General features: G+C 40.9%; 2 protein-coding genes across 2 annotated transcripts in view; both read left to right on the top strand.

Moving 5' to 3' along the window:
- ncor1 (nuclear receptor corepressor 1) overlaps nt 1-7,369 on the top strand; it is a 50,225-nt gene extending 42,856 nt beyond the window's left edge. Inside the window, 12 exon segments of the mRNA XM_038708308.1 lie at nt 371-506; nt 781-1,295; nt 1,514-1,630; nt 1,961-2,109; nt 2,224-2,435; nt 2,523-2,666; nt 3,052-3,197; nt 3,439-3,492; nt 3,587-3,778; nt 3,875-3,943; nt 3,946-4,050; nt 4,155-7,369. Of these exon segments, the coding sequence (XP_038564236.1) occupies nt 371-506; nt 781-1,295; nt 1,514-1,630; nt 1,961-2,109; nt 2,224-2,435; nt 2,523-2,666; nt 3,052-3,197; nt 3,439-3,492; nt 3,587-3,778; nt 3,875-3,943; nt 3,946-4,050; nt 4,155-4,387 (2,072 nt within the window). The 3' untranslated portion in view covers nt 4,388-7,369.
- A 206-nt stretch (nt 7,370-7,575) lies between these two features.
- The window catches only part of zswim7 (zinc finger, SWIM-type containing 7), a 19,434-nt gene continuing 7,205 nt past the window's right edge, over nt 7,576-19,804 (top strand). The window contains exons 1-3 of the mRNA XM_038708323.1: nt 7,576-7,710; nt 8,821-8,842; nt 10,139-10,241. Of these exons, the coding sequence (XP_038564251.1) occupies nt 7,635-7,710; nt 8,821-8,842; nt 10,139-10,241 (201 nt within the window). The 5' untranslated portion in view covers nt 7,576-7,634. The remainder of the gene's footprint in view (nt 7,711-8,820; nt 8,843-10,138; nt 10,242-19,804) is intronic.

Below are 19,804 nucleotides of genomic sequence, written 5' to 3'. Positions count from 1 at the left end.
CAATATCTCACTTTTCGTTAAATTGATATAATTTTTTTTTTATTTAGCACATCCTTGAAATTCACTTACTCTACACTGTATTTTTTGTCTTCTTAAGGCTGGGGTTTTCAGAATGTTGTTTTATCACACAGTTACACATTTATTATTTATTTATTTAACAAAATAAACTAAGAAAAAATCTTTTAAAACCCTGTTACGATGTTTCTGGGTATGCTACAAAACACTGCTGTATATAATGCATACATAGAATAGCTTTTATCCTGTCATGATTTTTAGACAGCACATGTTCTTGGATGCTTTGTTTAACTATAAACTATAACTAAAAACCAACTGTTACAATGTTTCGTGTTTGTGTGTGTCTGTCTATCAGGTGGACCAGAGCAGCCAGGGCGACCAGGGAGTCGAGGTTACTTGCATTCCCCTTCTCCCTCGCTTAGGACGCAGGAAGTAGTGGTTCAGCAGCGGCCTAGTATCTTCCAGGGCAAGAGTGTCATCACCTCTCTAATGTAAGTCTTAACCTGTTGTAACTTTGCATTTACACCAGCTCACTTACACTCTTTGTGTTTGTTTGCTCATGTATTTGTGGGGTTTTGTCCTCAATTTATACGTGTTTAAATTTTGGGCAGGTGTGTAAGTGTGTGTGTCAGAAATGTCTAGTTTACATTAAAAGTCTGGACAGCTGACTTAAGATGCATTAGTCGGACAAACCACATGTCTTTTAACTGAACCCATTCTTGAGGAAATAGGGTTGATGCCTTCACCCCTTTATTTCCTCTCCAGACCCCATTCAACAGCAGTGACAACAGTGGCTCAGAATAGCTCTCGGTACAGTACCGCAGCTGATGCTCTGGCTGCTCTGGTGGACGCTGCAGTCTCTGCCCCACAGATGGATGTGGCTAAGGTGAAGGAGAACAAACATGAACGGGATGACGACATGTCCTCATCAGCTGCTGGTCGGCGAGCAGCCAGCCTCTCAGAGCAGCAGCAGCAGCAGCAGCAGCAGCAGCAGCAGCAGCAGCAGCAGGAGGCCGAAAGGCGATCCATGCAGTCCCCTTATGGTGGTATGTCTCTGCCAGGGGGTAAGCCCCATTCAGCTTACTCTGAGGTCACTGGAGTCGGGGGTAAGGATAAGGGCCCTCAAACCTCAAAGTCCCGAATTGAAGAGGAGCTTCGGACTCGTGGAAAGACAACTATCACAGCCGCTAACTTCATTGACGTCATCATCACACGACAGATAGCCTCGGATAAAGACTCACGAGAGCGAGGCTCCCAGAGTTCTGACTCCTCGAGCAGCTGTGAGTGTGTTGGATACATTGGATTAGGAGACAGCTGAGATTACTGCACATAAGTGCACTGCGACACAGTGACTCCACCAGTTAGAGGAGTGTAAAAGCACACATAAGAGTTAAACCTTAAATGTTATCTTTTTCTTAGACTAGAACATGACCAGACCTTAATATTCTGTCCTGTGCTTAGCAGAAATAGTAAGTCTTTGTCCATACTTGTCCTGCAGTGTCATCCAGTCGATATGACAACACCGGTGGAGGAGCCATTGAGGTGATTAGTCCAGCTAGTTCCCCAGTCCAGCCCCAACAGGACAAACCAGAAGAAGTGCAACAACAAGCAGCAAGTATGAAAAACACCAACTCAGTTTCAGCATATACACTTCAGGTCAAAGATGACATATAACCGCTTTGGCTGTGAAGGCTAAATGTAGCTGCTAGTCAAGTGGAGTAAGCATGCCATAGCTTGAATAACTTAACACACTGACCTTGTCATTTGAGACTGTCGGACACCTCTGCACCAGTCTCCTCACCAGACTCCACTTTTTCCTGTCACCTGCAAACAAATGTAGATCAGTTGCTGTTAGCATACAGTGTATTAGCTCCTCCCTGTCATATTTCTTCTCCGACTCTTTTTCCAAAAAACAACTCTCTGTCCCCTTGTCAACCTTCACCAGCTGGCATGCGGGCCTATGACATGAGTCGTTACCGGCCATCAGGGGAGCCTCCACAGCCCAGTGGCCAGCAGCCCCCCTCCTCCCAGGCTGACAGTTACTCCCAGGTCCCCAAGACTCACCGGGTTATGACTTTGGCAGACCACATTTCGGTAAGAAATATTGGAGATTTCTGAAAAAGTAATTCAGCACATACCAGATTTACCATGTGCATCAACCCATCATACCTAACTCACGTGGTTTTGTGGTCGCTTAATGTCATGCAGCATATCATAACCCAGGACTTCGCCCGGAATCAGGACCCTCCGGTCTCCTCAGCTTCAGCCACATTCCAGAGCGTCCTGCCATCCATGTCCTCTTCAGGTCGAGCTAAGATGCCCAGCCGCTACAGTCCTGAAAATCAGGTCCAGGCCTCACACCACCAGAGACCCTCCAGCAGAGTTTCCCCAGAGAATGCCCCTGACAAGTCCAGAGCCAGGTACCTGGATCAGCCAGTTAATTCTTAAATGATCAGAGTGAGTCTAATTTATTACTCATCATTTGTCTCTCTCTGCTCCCTATCCAGGCCTGGTAAGTCTCCAGAGCGAGGTGGCAGGCAGATGGAGAACTATGAACCCATCTCTCCACCACAGAGCTACCAAGGCATGGACAAACAGGAGGCTGGCGGGCCTCCACCCCAGAGGCGAGAGGCTGACAACTCAGAGATCAGGTAGAGGATCTCCACAGTTTGGATGCATGACAGTTTGAAGTTTGAAGTTATCAGACCAACAAGCCAGTACATCTCTTAATACATCTTAAAATGGATTCAGAATTTAACACTATAGTAACTCACAAAATTCAAAGGTTAATTACAGTTGTAGGTGATTACAATAAAATGTAGAAGCAGATAGTGTAGATGATTTTCCTTTGTAACTTGTATATGTGTACTGAGATATTGGGTTAGTGTTTCCTGTTGGCACCCTGACATTTGATGCCTGACTGTATTAGACTTAGCAGAAGTTTGCATCCCAGGCTGAAGGCGGAAAGTGCCTACTGGCTTGTTGCACCATTTTACCACTTTGCTGTTTAACTCTCTGCCCTTTGTCTGGTTCAAGGAGTGACTCTCGATCCCCGGGGAGTGTCAGCTATCTGCCTTCCTTCTTCACCAAGCTGGAAAACACCTCGCCTATGGTAAAATCAAAGAAGCAGGAGATCTTTCGTAAGTTGAACTCCAACTCTAGTGTCGGTGATTCTGATATTGGTAAGTGGGTCTTCTCTTATCCTCTTCTCTAAACTAACATACATGCATCAGATGATTGAACAAACTCTGTTAATATGCGTGCATGCAAGACATTCACATTTAATAAATTCATTCCATCTAACTTTCAAGCTCATTAGGCATGTGATAACAGGAACAACTTGACTGACTGTTTTGTTTTTTTTACTCCATTTGTTATGAGAGATTTAGATTTTTCTTTTAACAGCTTCTAATTGTCTTGCAGGAAACGCGCAACCAGGCACAGAGATTTTCAACTTACCTGCTGTCACCAGCTCCAGTAAGTAGCTGCGAAACTCACTCAGACACGTCACAGTTTAATTTTTTTGATGTCTCCTTTCTCATTGGATGTTTTTTTGCGTTGTGATTTGTAGGCAGCATCAACACCAGGAATCACTCCTTTAGTGACCCAGCCAGTAACCTGGGCCTGGAGGACATCATCCGCAAAGCTTTGATGGGCAATTTGGAGGAGAGACAGGAGGAGCACCAGGGAGGAGTAGGGTCTCAGGGTCTCAACAACACAGTCAGTGACGGCCGCCAGGAGGCCAACCCGTCACCCAGTATGGGTAGGCACAAATTACATTCCCAAAATTACACGTTTGGAAGGGATCTTTGGTTTAACATGTTGCTGATTTACACATTCTGCCTGTTTGAATCTGCAGGGAAGCAGAAGCAGGGCAAAGCCAACAGCAGGAAATCAAAGTCACCTAACCTGGGTCAGGCCTACGCTGGGGGGAGCGTCCCTCTTCAGTGTCCTCCGTCCACTCCGAGGGAGATTATCACAGACAAGCCCAAGCCCAACCCCAGTGGAGCTGGGACGACCGACCTTCATCCACAGGTGAGCTGTCCAGCCTTTGCTGTTAGTGTCTGCAAAATCAAAAGACACAAGGAGCTAACTTATCTGCACATTTTGTTCACTTTCTCTTCTCCTTCACTGCCCAGGATCCATGCAGTTCCCTTACAACCCCCTGACCATGCGCATGCTAAGCAGCACGCCACCCACATCCATAGCTTCCCCAGCCATACAGAGCCAGCAGCAGCAACAGCAGCAGCAACAACAGCAGCAGCAGCAGCAGCAGCAGGCACCTACAGCTGGAGCCCCGGTGGCCCAGCAGCGTGTGTGGCAGTCTCTGCTGTCAGAGCAATACGAGACCCTGTCAGACAGCGACGACTGAGCCCTGCACGCTACAAGCCCAATAACCAGAGGAGAGGCCTGCACTGAGGCTTGTCTGTTCACCCCATTTCCCAGAACTAACCTCGCTCACTGGCGAGTGTGATGAGTTGATGGGGTGGTGTCCTTTTTTATTTTTGGTGCTATGTCGCCCCCTGGCTGTTAGCTAAGAGTACATGCAGCAGCCTGTTTCAGGCAGGGCTCTCCAGAACAAGACTTGCTTGTGGTCAGGAAGCACTCACCCAGCCTGTCGGGGTAATAAAGAAAACTCGATTGAGGGGATGACATGAGCTATAGTAAAGATGAAGAACTTAATATGTAAAAAGAAACAACATAAGAGACTATTTCTGAATTTCTGTAAAGATATACCTTGTCTTTAAGAAAACATTGTATGTAAATAGAGTAACCTTTTGCAGTGTTTTTCTTAACTTGATTATTTCTTATTTTAATGTCGCTTTTAAATTGATCCACTTTAAATGGGAAGAGTAGGGTGTAATCTTTTAATATCACAGTTGGTCTCTCCCAGTCCACCCCCACCCCAAGTCACATGACACCCACTCTAATATTTTTACCATAGCGACGCTAAAGAGAGACCAGACCTTTGGTTTGTACTTGACCATGAGTGGAGCACAGAGATTGTGCCACCCTGCGCACCATCCACCAAGCACCACCAGAGCCTGAACATTGTGGACATTTGAGGACGAAACAAAACACAGACTAACATTTCAAACAGCATTGATATTTGTTGCCTGTCTTCGCCACATAGTGGAGATGATGCATGGATTGTAACTATCAGATGATAGAGGTAACTTCTCACCCCCGTTGTAGACAGAGAAATGTCTTCAAAACAAGTTGAGAACACTGGTGTCATAGAAAGGTGAAAAGTCTGATATAAGCTTAATTTTGCCAGAAAAGATATCTTTATGACTACTCCTGGACCCCGTCTGAATAATGAAAGTGAGCCAATGTTTTTTTGTTAATTTTTATTTTTTCAATAGAGCTATGGTGTGTCACATGTAGCTGTCTCTCTGCAGTTTCCAACCTGTCCAGAATGATCTGCTCTGCAATGTTGTCATGGTAAAAAAAAAAAGTGTCAGGTTTTGCCATGCCTTGTGACTTGAGAAAGAAGGCAGCTTTAACTAATTTTCTCAGAGATATACGTTGGTGTTTGATGTTTGTATTTGTTTCTATAGTCCCTCTTTTTTTTCCTTTTTTTTTTTTTTGATACTGTCCTGACAAAAATCTGAACTCTGTAAATTGTCTTTACATTACACAAAAAGACAAAACTAACCAAACATAAAGAATGGTCTGCACCATTGTTGCACTTTTTTGCTTTGTAGCTTTTGACAAAAAAAAAGCATACTACCTGCTGTGTAACTTATTCAACCTCCAGCACAGGAGTATACTAAGATGTGCTTTAAGTTTTTTCCCCAACACTCACAGAATTCTGGATGTTTTGACTTCCTGTCTTTTCTTGTAGTTGGTACATGATTTTGTAGTGTGACACTTGCATCACAGTTACAGTTTTAAGTGTATGGTACCGTTAAATGTTTAAGAACTTTGCTGTCATGGTGATTCCACACCGTGACCACTTAATCTCTGCTTTCATTGTGTCAATCAACAGGCATAAAGCTTTGAATATGAATTATACTAGGTCAACTTCATAAATGGCAGTAATGTTCCTTTGCAAGTCTTTTTTTTAGATATGTGAAATAATACCATATTTAGACTTTTTCAGCTTTCAATTTGCTCAGTTAACAAATCTATTCTGCTCTAAACTTGATATTCCTTTGTTCCTTTCATTTTGATTTTGAATCATTTGTCATAGCACATGTTCAGATTTTTATTTTCTGTCATTTTCAACATCTTTGTTATGCATCCTGTTTAAATGGGATGTTATGTGTTTACAAAGGCAATGACAAAAAAAAGTTTACAAACTTGAATCTTAAAAAAATCCGACATGAAGCCGAAAAAGAATTGGAGCATCTTTTCAGCTCTTTATCAAACACACAGTGGTGACTTTTTTTTTTTTTTTGAGAAATTGAGACTTGAAACCCCGTGTATCCTGATGATGTTGAAATGCAATGTTTGTATCGCACAATGTCTCTTAGTAGGCTATTACAAGAGTTCAGACCAATCAAATAAAGTGGATCAGTTCTCCACCACTGAAAAATGTATAGGTTCTTAATAGGTTTGCCATCTATTTATTGACCACTATGATTTTCTTCTTGTACTGTAGATTGTGCCGTAGTCCTAATTCGCATTGAGGTGTACCAAAACTCCCCATGTTCATTTGCATTTGTGAATTAATGCAATATAAAATGAAAACATTACGAGGCAGTAATTACAACAACCTGTTTGTCAAAAAAACAAATCCCATGCAATGTTGTGAAAGGTGACTGACGATAATGATTAATAATGATTCTCAGACTTAAATTGAATGCGAGTGAATTAGGCAGCGATGGTAACTGGGTTTACATTCAAATTATATTAAAGCAGCTAATCACATTGAAGCCCATTGTGGTGCAGATAAATGCTTAATGTAAAATAAAGTGTTTGCTGCATCCACATTTCTACAGCTGTCAGGTTAACCTTTCAAGCCTTGTTGAGGTGCATCATGGCTTGCATATTCTATGTGCTAAATTAAGACGATTATTTTCTTAACTCATTCTGTTCATGATGTTTCAAAGAAGTTTATTGCAGTCAAGGTGACGGTGTATTCATAATATTCTGTTTAACAGTCATGAGTCTTAGACTGACTTCCAAAGTCCAAGTCAGTGCACAACAATAGACCTTTGTCTCACCAAACATTTTGCTTGTCAAATAGGCATATTTAAACAATCAGTGGCTGCTTTATATTTAGTTGTGCCAAACTCAGGGCTCTGGTGTAAGTCTGTTTGTTTACTATAGTATGACTCAAACCAAGTATAGTGACATGTCAGTTGTGATAGCAAGTTGGCCTTAATAAACAAGTATATTTCTGGGACTTGCTTGTCTTTCACATATCAAAGGCGACTATTTTAGCGATGGGAGCAGAACAGCGTGTCTGAATGTGTGCAAGAGTTCATGAAAATAACCCCCACCTCATCACTTTGTAAGGCATAACAAGTGTCTCCCTGCTAATATGATGACTGGAGTTGTTTTCTAGCCGTTTTGTTTTGGACCGACAACAAACCGGAAATCGTAATATTTTAGTCTCATCTTATTGGCTGGCGGAGTCGGTGACTTCCTGAAACAAAACTGTATTAAAAATGCGTTCATTTTTACCTGCAGTTGCCGAGCAGCTCTTCCGAGATATTCAAAAAACATACGAGGAAACGTCTCAAAGTAAGAAGAAGTTGGGGCCTGTTTCAACACAGACTGTATGTAAGGATGTTAAAGTAGCTGGAGCATTAGCAGCTAATCGGTGGCAGAAAGTGACAAACGTGCTTCACTTTCTGAGCAAACGTTACGTTAACTTATCATTTGTCAGGAAGAAATACTTTTCATCACTTCACAATCACTTTTGTTCAGTTAAATGCAGCTCTCGTTACTATGCTCCGCGGTAACATTAAAGTAGCACTTGGTACAGTTGGACTTCATGTTGTCCAGCGTAGTTTAACACTTGGGCTGTAGGAGGCGCTGCTGCAGCACGTTTCTACCTCTAGTCTGTTCTCCTCACAGCACTAGTCTAATTAGCTTACACACCCGAAAAGATAGACCTTCAAGAAAAGTACAGGTGTAATTGATAACATTAATAATGTCTCTCTCTGTCCTGGTATAGGCCTTCTTCACAGCAGACAATTTGACCTACAACAACATTTTGTTCATATTGTTCATAAAATATTACCTCCTGCCAATCCCTTATTCCCAGTGTTGCTTAGTTAGTCTCAGTGGATTTATTACCATTAGTCAATGATTGTGATGTATCTGTACTTGGTAATATTTAACTATCAATCGGTGAAAACAGCTTCAGGAAGAGCTGGTTCAATTTGTGTTGTGTAGTCATGTTCAGGGAATAAGCAATGCTGCAGGGCGGGTTTAAATAGTTGACACAGAGGCAGGCAGCGCCCTGTCTGCACTTTCTCTTTTTTATTTACCCTTTTTTATTATCTGAAACAGTCATTAGACTTGAACCCACAACCGTCCTCTCTGCGCACCAAACTGTTGCTGGATCATTAGGAGTGCTTTCTAAAAGTAAAGTAGTATAATGCATCACGAAATGAAAACACCAGGCAAATTATGTCTGGCCATAGTTCTCCAGTGGCTAGTGGCTCATAAACATTTTTTAAGATGCAAACTCAAGCCAAACAAATATAAACGAAGAAGTTCTGTCTCCTAAACAGATTCCAGATACTGCATGTTGTTTTTCTTTAATTTAGTAAGACAGGTTGTCTGAGACAGTTTTAATAAAAAAACCACAGAAATAACAACAACTCTACCTCATCTTTTTTACAGTTCCTGATGACCTGCTTATTGCGTGAGTATAAATGTTTCTTTTCCCATTACTCATTAACTTCCACAGCAGAGTAATTCTGTTTGACTTTAAGGATAAATCTAAAAAAAACTAAAATCTAGTTATCCTGCCCTGTCTGAGTTATGTTAAAAGGTCTGCACAAGTCTGAGTGGGTGTGCAGAAATCACAGTGAGGAGGAGAAGGGAGGGATTTTTACAGCCTGGATTTACCAAAGTGACATAGCACTGAGACACAGTGTCATGGTGCCGCTCTGTGTCGTTACCGAGACATTTCCTGGCATGGTGTTGTGTTATTGAGTGAAGGGGTGCTCACTGTCTGGGTCAACATGGTCACATCCTGTCTGTTTGTCGGGAAGCCTCTGGTTTAGGGCTCTTCATCACGCTCTGTGGTAATTCACTAGCAGACATCATTCCATTTTTATATTTATCTCCCAGTGTCCTTCTCTTCCTCACAGGCAAAATTCTGTTGTCCGCATTATCTGCACGTACAATGTAATTTAAAAATTAACTAATTGAGTGATTTAAGTTTTTGTTTTACATTACAAGAGTTTTGTATGATGTAATGCATAACGTCACTGTTTATTGCATTGAACATCAATATGATTTTCTTATCTTGGCATAATTTTACCATATTGCGATATATATTCATACGAGTTCTAAGTAGAGCCAGTCAGAGTGTGGTCTATCGGTCTACATTGAGGTTTTAGTTGAGGATAAAAGCTTTTAATATTGTAACAAAACAGATCTATGTTGGATTATTGCAAGATGTTCACATTTACATATTTTAAGCAGAACTACACTAATAATTATAATTTTTGCCATCTGAAGCATGAACTTTAAATGTAAGGTTTTAGGGGTGATCTCCTAAAATTAAAGAGCAAGAGCTTCACTCTAGATTCACGGGTGTGTGAGGATTCACGCAGGGAAGAAGTGACTGTAAAAGAGGCAGGTATGCCGGTACTTCTGCCAACAGTAGCCACAAAAGTCAGCTCCACAGGGGGCTGACAAAACATGCTTTTTTAATGAGAAGCGTTGTCACAAGCTCACACGCATACAAGCACACATACGCAGACAGGAGTCTTTATAAATCAACTGGTTTAATTTGACGAATTACCTTTCTTCAAACTTCAACTCAGCAGTTTCTGTACCAAGTACAGTTTGTTTTATCTAGACACAAACACAAACCACATCTTCAAGTCTTGTATTGCCAAGTACACATTTAAACTTGCGTACAAAACGTACTGTGGATGTCTTTATGTCTTTCAGTCGCCTCTTACATTTTCTTACTTGTGTCTTTCAGGCTGAAGTTTGTCTTCGGGCCTTGTGCGCTGCAGGCTTTGGACCTTGTTGACCAGCGTTCAGTCACCTGTCTGTCATCTCCCAGTGGACGTAAAGCATTCCAGGTCTGTCATGCTTCTGTCAACTCTGTACCTTTACAGACAGTCGTACTTGCATAGTTTATACATAGACTACAAATTAATGGTTTGCATTCTAACTTTAAGTCTTTGCAACAATGTCGACATTCTTTCACAGCAATTTCCAGCTTGTTAGGAGCTATATAATTAGTGTGTGCAGCAGTATTCTCTGAATCAAACTATTGGACATCAGGATGTTCTGTCCTAATAACTAGTTGATTGAATGTTGTTCACACTGTTTTCTGACTCCTGGTAACCCATGAAAGTGCAAGACTAAAATTGTGTTCAGTGGGTATCTCCTTTGTTTTGGTCCAGTCAAGTTTTAGTCTGAGAACCCGGCCTATGGTGTTTTATCTTCAACAATATTGGGATTCAAACTAGTTAAAAATCTTATTTTTGATCTCTTGGACTATAAAGCACTTTTTCTGTCAAAATCCCCTCAATCAAAAAAACATTTTTTTATAGCTGTTCAGTCCATGATGATCACACAGAAAAAAAGATGTTTTGTTAAAGAAAAGCTGTGGCACATTTTGGATACTGTATTTGTAGTTTTTGATTCAGTGCAGTGGGCAAGTCTCAGCATGGCTCCAAATACATAAACTATTGTGTGCCAAATTAAATTTTTTAACATTTAATAATTGTTCGAAAGAGTCACAGATAGGTGGATACTACAGTGACTTTCTAAGATCACAACAAAAGGTGTTACCTGACGTGCTCAGGTTTTTGACAATTCTTTGGTCTTTACAAATACAGAATATTACCATTGTTACCAAATGACTTGCGTGGTTTTGACTTACTAAAATCACGCCATGCTCTGAAAACTGACCTCAGTCATCCTGTCCTCAAAGTTAATCTCAGAAGGACATAGGGTGCCTTGTGGTGGGAGAAACAGGTCAGTCTACTGAGGTTGTGGTCATTGTGATCCAAATTTCCTGTAAACTCCTTCAGGCTCCTACTTTTATGAAAGGAAATATAAAATACAATGAAGCTAAATAAAGATATGGATTCTGTTCTGTTGGGACACTTTTAACTCAATTGTTGGTGTGTTAATTCTTTTGCATCATTTCCCTCAAGGCTGTCGGACATTTGTGGTCCAGCAGCATGTATTGTAAATTATTAATATTATAATCTATTTTTGTTCTCATTTGAAAATGCTGTATTTTATCTTGGTCTGTGGTTGTTCTTTCTTTCTGGTTGTTACTATAGTGTATCTGAGAAGAAATCTGATACATAATAAGAGATTTATGATTTATGAATTTTTGTTGCTATTAGGGGGGAATCCAAAGAAGGTTAAAATCAAGGGCAACTGGACTGAAGATATTAGAAGACGTTTCGTCCCTTATCCAAAAGACTTCTTCAGTTCTGACTGACTGGTAGGGAAACTAAGCTATTTAACCTCAGTGGGGTCATTTACCAGGATCGTCAATACCGCTGGTTTGTTAGTGTTCCTGGCTGTTGTAACGACAGTCGTTATGGTTGTTAGGACTACCCGAGGCCAAGACTGAAAAACCATCGTTGGCATCCTCACCTGAGGCCAGGTAGTCGAATAGTCTGCCAAAAAAAATTAATATGCAACTATTGTGGTGATCAATAAATTTCTCACATTTGAGGATTGTCTTTGTCGTACACTGAAAAACATTATTAGCGCAACAGTTGTTTTTGCCCCCATTCATCATGAGCTGAACTCAAAGATCTAAGACTTTCTCTAGGTACACAAAAGGCCTATTTCTCTAAAATATTGTTCACAAATCTGTGTTAGTGAGCACTTCTCCTTTGCCGAGATAATCTATCCACCTCACAGGTGTGGCATATCAAGATGCTGATCAGACAGCATGGGTATTGCAGAGGTGTGCCTCAGGCTGGCCACAATAAAGGTCCCTCGAAAATGTGTGTTCCATCCCACAGCACAATGCCATAGATGTCGCAAGTTTTGAGGGAGCGTGCAATTGGCATGCTGACTGCAGGAATGTCCACCAGAGCGGTTGTCCTTGAATTGAATGTTCATTTCTCTACCATAAGCCGTCACCAAAGGCGGTTCAGAGAATATGGCAGTACATCCAATCGGCCTCACAACCGCAGAGCACGAGTAACCACACTAGCCCAGGACCTCCACATCCAGGGTTACAGTTAACCCCTCCAATACAGTGAAATTGCACATTTTCAAGTGGCCTTTTATTGTGGCCAGCCTAAGGCATACCTGTGTAATACCCATGCTGCAGATTTTGAAAGATTTGGGAACAATATGTGAGAGAAATAAGCCTTTTGTGTACATGGAGAAAGTCTTAGATCTTTGAGTTCAGTACATAATGAATGGGGGCAAAAACAAAAGTGTTTATAATTTTGTTCAGTGGATATGAAATACAAATACGTTTTGGACTGGTGGTCGAACAAAACAAAAAGTTTAATGACATTTTTTAACATTTCATAGACTAAACTATTGATCAATTAATTGAGAAAATAATTGACAGATTAATCAATAATGTAAGTAATCGATAGAAATAAAGAGTTAGTTGCAGCCCTAGTCTGCCCAGACGAATGTCATTTATTTATTTGCAGTGTTACTGGAATTATTTTGTAAGTTGAGAACAAATAATAATTTGCGGAACACATTTAAATGTTTAGTGGAAATGACACAAGTCTCGCTCACTTGACTGTTTGCATGTGTCCTAACCTGTGGGAAGGTCACACATTTCTCCCTCTGTCCTCTGCTTTATTGCTCTACTGTTTCCTTGCTGCTCTGCAACACTTCAGTTTTAACCTCAGGCACACACATGGGCTGCCACTATAGATTAATGGCGGATAAATCAAACATTAAAGAAATAGTTCATTATTTTGGTAAATATATTTATTCAATTTCTTACCAAGACTTAGATGTCAAGCATGAAACGGGGAAAAACATCGGCCCGCCAGTGCCTCTAAAACTCAATGATTATCATTCAGATCTTATTTTTTACAACCATACGAGTTGTGCTTTTGTGGTTGGTTATGTGTTATTTTTGGCCAGTGACTTCCTGGAGTCCCTGCAGTTTGCCTGTCAACTGGTCACAGCACAGCAACATGTAATTTTGTACACTTTTGTGTTTTGTACGGATTAAACAAATAACATATAAGGTGTTCAGCAATGGTCTTTTGTGGAGCTTGTAGGAATTTGTTTCTTTCAGACAGTCAGGCTGGCTGTTTCTCACTGTTTCCAGTATCTGCTAAGCTAAGCTATCTGGTGCATATAAACTGTATTGACATGAGAGTGGTATTAATCTTCTCATTAAAATATTTCTTTTAATCAAACCCTGCAGAAGATTACTGTCCATCCAGCCTATCAAGCATAGTTCAGTAATCTGTAGTTTTCAAGGGTAAACCTTTTAATGTTTCAAACTAACACAACTCAGCATTGTTGACTGTAATGAGAGAGAAAATTGTCAGGTTGTGTATTAGATGGAATAGATGAGTTTCTATGGATGGCTTTGAGCAATTAGAGTTGATTTTTACCCATCAAGCTACTCAGATTGCAGGTACAGACTTCTCTTTTGAAGAAGTGATGTCATGACGGAAGTTTATTGTGTCGCATTAGTGAGTGTTGCTCCTGTGACCTTGGCAGGTCTGTTTTATATTTTAACATTTAGTGATGCATTAAGTGAAACTTTAGTTTACACAGTGTCTGTTCAAGTGATGTCTTAAAGCGGTGCCACAAATATTTAGCTTACCCCGCTCTCTTGTTCTCTCGATTTTAACTTAGCAGTGAGCGCTTAAATAGGCAGCTGCAGAAAACCAACCGAGCTCTTCACACATGCATATATGAAACCAGAACATTGCTGACATGGCATTAGGTCTCTGAATTTTACAGTTTTCTTGATTGCTTGAACACGTTTCTGAAATTATTCTTCCTTCTCTCAAAACACAAATCCATAACTTCTCACCCAATTCCCCAAACTTCCTATTTTCAGGTCAAAATTAAGCTCTCCAAACAAAACAATTCAGTCTTGCTGAAAAACCAAACCTTGCCCTCAGATATGACAAGTCCTCAAAAACACACTCACTGCAACACAGTCTTACACACTGGTAAAATAAATTCAAAGGAATACTACAAACAAACTGGTCATAAGTAATTTTGCTTTTGGTTCTCCACCTCAAAAACCTTTTCACATGATGAACACAACAAAAGACACAACAAATGTAAACATTTGCACATTTTATTATTCCTTAATATACTGTTCAGAACAACACACCAAACAACAAAATTTATTCTTCCCCAGTCTTTGGTCTGGAACAAGCCAGAGAATCTTGTCCTCTGTCCTCTCTCGTCTCTCCTCCTCCTCCTCCTCCGTTCCAAAACTGAATGAACTGACTCGAGCCCTTTTATCTATTTATTGAATCTTCTGAGAGGTGTTTGATCAATTATGACTCTTTGTGTTTCCACCTGGGTAGCTGTGTGCTAATTGAGCTTAAGCATAGCTGAATAGTGGGAACAATATTGAATGACTTGTCCTGGTGTAGGCAATGAGGCATGAAGGGTTTTTGTGTAGAGTTTTGCAGTGACAGTTCAATAGGGATGGGGATCATTAGTTTTCATTGATACTGGTACCATTATTGAGATTGCATAATGATCCAAGTCTTTATCGATACTTTACTATTATTTGGTGACGATTATTTGGTAAGACCAGACACAGTGGGCATCTGGTAGGCCTTCACGGTATGAGGAAAATATTCAATGTGCGATAACGTTATATATTGAGATGACATATGCATATATAAAAGTGTAATATAAAAATATTAACGGCCTGCTTGTTTTTTTAATTAATTATAGGATTAGAATTGAATATTTTAAATACAACTGTTGTTTCTAGAGCAGCAACATTAATGTTTACAACAGCAAATAAACTCTATCTGACATCACAATAGTGAGTGACGTTTTTCAAAGAATAAAAATTCAGACATCAGTCTGTATCGCTCCTTCCTCCTCCTCTCTGCTGTTATTCACTGCCTGCAGGTAACGTTACCTGGTGGAAGGAGGAGCAGCTGGTTTGTCTCAGCCAGCAGCTAACTTTACAACAATATGCCAGATTTTAAGACTACAGACCAGGCTGTGCTCGAGACAGCTTTCTATTTAGCTTGTTTGTAACATTTGGCTAATTGCCAAGCTAACGTTAGCTGTGCTTGTATAAAACATACAGGATGAGACTGTGGACACAGCAGTTTAAAATTAACCCTTTCTACATGAAAGTAAAAGAAGTCACTCTGAGGATCAAAGGCCAAGTCATGACAGCCATGTCCTCTAGTTGAAGGGCTGTATGTTTTTCCCACAGGTACATAGACCATATTTGGGCAGCATGTGACAGCACTGTGAGTTTTAAGATAATCATTAAACATCTGGAAGAGAGGGAAAGCACTGGCAAAACTTTATCTCAAACAGTATCTCATTGAAAAATAATGACCCAGTGCAGTTAGTCATCCACTTCAGTCAACAAGAGTCCCTTCAATTTCCTGGAAGGTGGGGAGAAGATGAGAGAGATAAAAAATAATCTTAACAAAGCAGAAATTAATCATCAGACCCAAGTTTGGGATTGACAAAGTTGTTAGGGATATGTAATGGGAGTGTTAAATTCACTGGAAGTACATCGGCTTGCATGATAACTGGGCACTCTGTCAGAGATGATGAAATAGTTGATAAATTAACAAATGACACCATTTTTGTAATTTCCTGTTAATACCCTGTTTTCCGTGAGACACAACTGACTTTCTCATGTTGTGGTTGTTTGGTCTCCTCTTTACTCAAAAGGAATGAATAACTCATGAGAGCGTGGCATTTCACTGCTGGTATTTTTCACCTTATCTCATTCCTAATGTTCAGTGACCTTTTCATAGGCGATGGTGCACCACAGCCTGTTGGGAGACAGAAGTAGAGAGCAGTGTATTCTCAACAGTAATGAAGCATGAGCACTCTGTGATTGGCTGTGTTCGGTCATTTACGCAAATAGTTGAGGTTGCTGTTGATGACAGTAGTGCTGAAACATTTACTTGATTAAGAAGTTGATAATTGATTATGTAAAACCTTTGCATGCGCCACCTTCATCAAATGTGAGGAGTTGTTTCTGTTTTGTATAATTGTAAAATGAAGATGTCTGGGTTTTGGACTCTTGACTGAACAAAACTGTGTTTTATTACATTATGTTGACTAAAATGCCTTGTTTGGGGATCTACACTGCACAGTACAGTTGCAAGCGGTACCAGCCAGAAGTATGACTTCTTCTTTCTGTGCCTCACTTCTGATCATATGTCCTGTTTGTCTATAGCCAACAGAGCGATAATGAGTTCTTAAGGTGGTGAAAGGGGCAGTTGTGATAATGCTGTGTTAATGCGAGAGCCAGGTTGTAAGGAGAGGCAGCTGAAGGGCTCTCGATGTACTTGATCTTTTCTCTAGTGGCATTAGTTTGCCAAACTATTCTCCTGACTGGAATGTAAAACAAACTCTGTGGCTTGTAGGACGGCGTTTTAGTACTTGAACTAGTTCATTAGCGCACACACGAGAGAAACCGGCGGTTCTTGAAGCCTTTTGATACTGTGTTAGTCTCATAAGAGGCAAATATACCGTATGAGTGCAGATACAGGGGTTGTGTATCTCAATGACTTCCCAGAACTTTACATTTCCCTAAAGCCTTGTTTGTGGTGTGGAACCATTGCAGTCATGACTGCTTCCAGAGACGTATTCCCGTGAGAGGCAGAATTTCAATCAGAGACAGAGCCAGAGCTATGCACAGGCTTAAATTCTCACTATTCCTTCTGCAGCGACCGAATGGCAGATTGTGACTTATATAGTGGTGTTTTGAGGAAACCTGGATCTCTGCCCACAGTTTGGCGTGTCTATTGATGATGTTAGCTGCCAGCTTTGCAGTCTGTGTTGCAGTAGAGCCACATAATCTATAATGACAACAGAAAACAAAAAGAGCCCAAGTGTGAGCTGATTTTCAATAAACGTGGCTCTTTAGAAACTGTAACGGCTCTTTGCTTGGTCTCCACAGTTTTACTGTTTCCATCCTGATCCTGCTGTGCATGGTGCTTTATTCATCTTTACTGAGGTGCTTAACTTGATGCAAATGTCTCTTTTGTGCCTTATTTATAATCTAGTGTCAAATTGAAGAAATGAAAGCTTTTGATTTTTGTAGGTCACAGGGAAAGGTAGTTTATCCAAACTCTAGAGAATAATGGAGCCTGCTCTGACATTGTGGGTGGCATTAGTTATTGTGACGAGTCAAGCTAATCCACCAATTTAATGTCCTCATGTGTCATGTGCATGAAGGCAAGACTTAAATCACTGTCTGTAGCAGCCGATATACAGCCGGGGCCATTAAACACCACGTACAGATTGTTTAAAAATGCATTGTTTTTATCTTGTCTCCACCAAATGACTAATGTGAAGTGACGATAGGGCCGCACAATTAATCTAATCGCAATGTCATCATGTGACATTCAGTGGCGGCTGGTGAAAAATATTTTAGGTAGGGCTGTGCCATATCCAGTCAGTTTCAGTAACTATCCTGCAGGATACCACTGCTTTGTTAAATGGTCAGAAATGATGAATGGAAATATTATTTTATTATAGGCTATTAATATACAAAAACATAAACAGTGTACATAAACATAGAAAGTGGCATGAAAAGAAAATGCTAAAGTAAAGTATAAATGAGCTCCCTCTAATTTGGACTGCAGTACAGTAGGCTTATTTAAGTCCACCACTGGAAATAACCACATCTTAACGGCTAAAATCCACCGACTTCCCAGAAGCGGCTCTCCGCTCTGCAGAGAATAGGTAGCAGGTCTATTTTTGATGGAAGACACGTAAAGCAGCACAGAGCTGATCGAACTAGGCAGGAAGTCAGACACAGAACGGCATAGAGAATCCGGTCAATTTTCAAAATAAAACACCCCGTGGAGACTCCGGATCGTAAAACAACAATAAACATGGTTAAAACGGACACAAAGCACAAAATGCAAACACTGATTACCAAATCAACAAAATGTAAACATGTCAGCAAAATCAGGCAGGTAAAATGCTCTGATTCTGAAATGCTCCTTGTGGGAAATGCAGCCTGCAGTTTACAGAACAAAACATAGAGCACACAATACATAGAGCTGTGAAGAAGTTAGTAGAAGCACAAAAAGGACAAATTAATAAGGTGGGACAGGCTGCAGGGTTAGCTGCTAAAACTCTTCTGAGATGCTTCCAGTGGCGCCGGTGTTGTGCCGAATTCTACATGCCTGCCGAGAAATGCACGCACCTCGCGGCTGGTAACGCTAATTCATGCTGAGAAAAGAGGTGGATGCAAATCTCGGCAGGCAGCCTCCAACATCTGATCTGCCCTATACAGTCAATGGTTCTGCCGAATTACGCGTCCACCTCTTAATAAGGTCCTTTTCAGACACTTTGCTGTGCACACTGATCAAATGCGGTTATCACTACATATTTTAGCTGAATCATAAGGAATGCTGCTTCTACTAAGTGTAATAAATAATTAATGACTCTAAACGTTCATAGTTTTTGGAGGTGTAGGCAATTCTCGGCAGCCATGCAAAACTGGGAATAACACCGGTCTATGGACGCATCATAACGTGCCGTAGCAGACACCGGCGTAACACTTCAGAGCTGTACAGCTTACCTCTGTAGCCAACAGCTGTTGTTCTCCTTGTTTATGTACCACAGCACAAGCACCAACTGGCAGTGGGTGGAAATATCAGTTGTCTCATCTGCCAGAATAAACATTCCTCTTGAATGTAATCTTCAAGAACTGACAGCATGCAGTCCAAAAGTTTGTTTTGCACAGTCTTTGAGGTGCCTTTGAAAACGGTAGCTGAAAACGGCAGGGTTGTCAGAGGATGCCATCTCATTGTGGCCGCGCAAGGCTGATGTTAACTCTGCCTAGCATGGCTAGCTTCACCGTATTATCCATCTGTGCCCTCGTACACTCGTGTTTCTTAATCTTCTCAGATAAATGTATCGTGTCGTTTACTCCTGTAACAGTCCGTGTTGTATCCGTCCCTGCCGTTTTAAAACGCAAGCATGGGAAGCAAAAAAGGTATTTAAATCATTGCATCCAGCTAGCCAAGGCTGAAAGCCTGTGTCGGTCTTGAGTTCCGCATTCATCTTGTCAACAACGTCACGTGTCCCTCTACCACCTACTTATTGGCTTGGGGCAGATCCTGGAGCGCCCTTCAGGCATCAGATTTGAGGACGCTGATTGGCTTTATTTCTGTTGCTATGGACACATCTTGTGTCAGCCAGAGTCAGCTATTGGCTGCGCTGCTGTGCTGCTTGGGCGATTTCTCTGGGGCCCCAGAAGAGATCAGTGGATGAGCAGGAAGTTAATTTCACCCCCTAACATAATTATTTACCCTATATATTACACATTATTGTGCATTTTAAACACACATTAAAAGGTAATTACTGTTTATTAAAAAAAAAAAACACCACCAGGGAGGGCCCTCTATTGGCCAGCCGCCACTGGTGGTGACGCTGAAACAGTGATGGACTGCGGGCTTTTTTCCACCCACATCAGGTTATT

Source organism: Micropterus salmoides, unplaced genomic scaffold, assembly GCF_014851395.1.
Source record: "Micropterus salmoides isolate LMB-PRFRI ecotype aquatic unplaced genomic scaffold, ASM1485139v1 Ms_hic_scaffold_9, whole genome shotgun sequence".
In the NCBI taxonomy this organism is placed as follows: Eukaryota; Metazoa; Chordata; class Actinopteri; order Centrarchiformes; family Centrarchidae; genus Micropterus; species Micropterus salmoides.
This window is presented reverse-complemented; position numbering and strand designations above follow the sequence as displayed.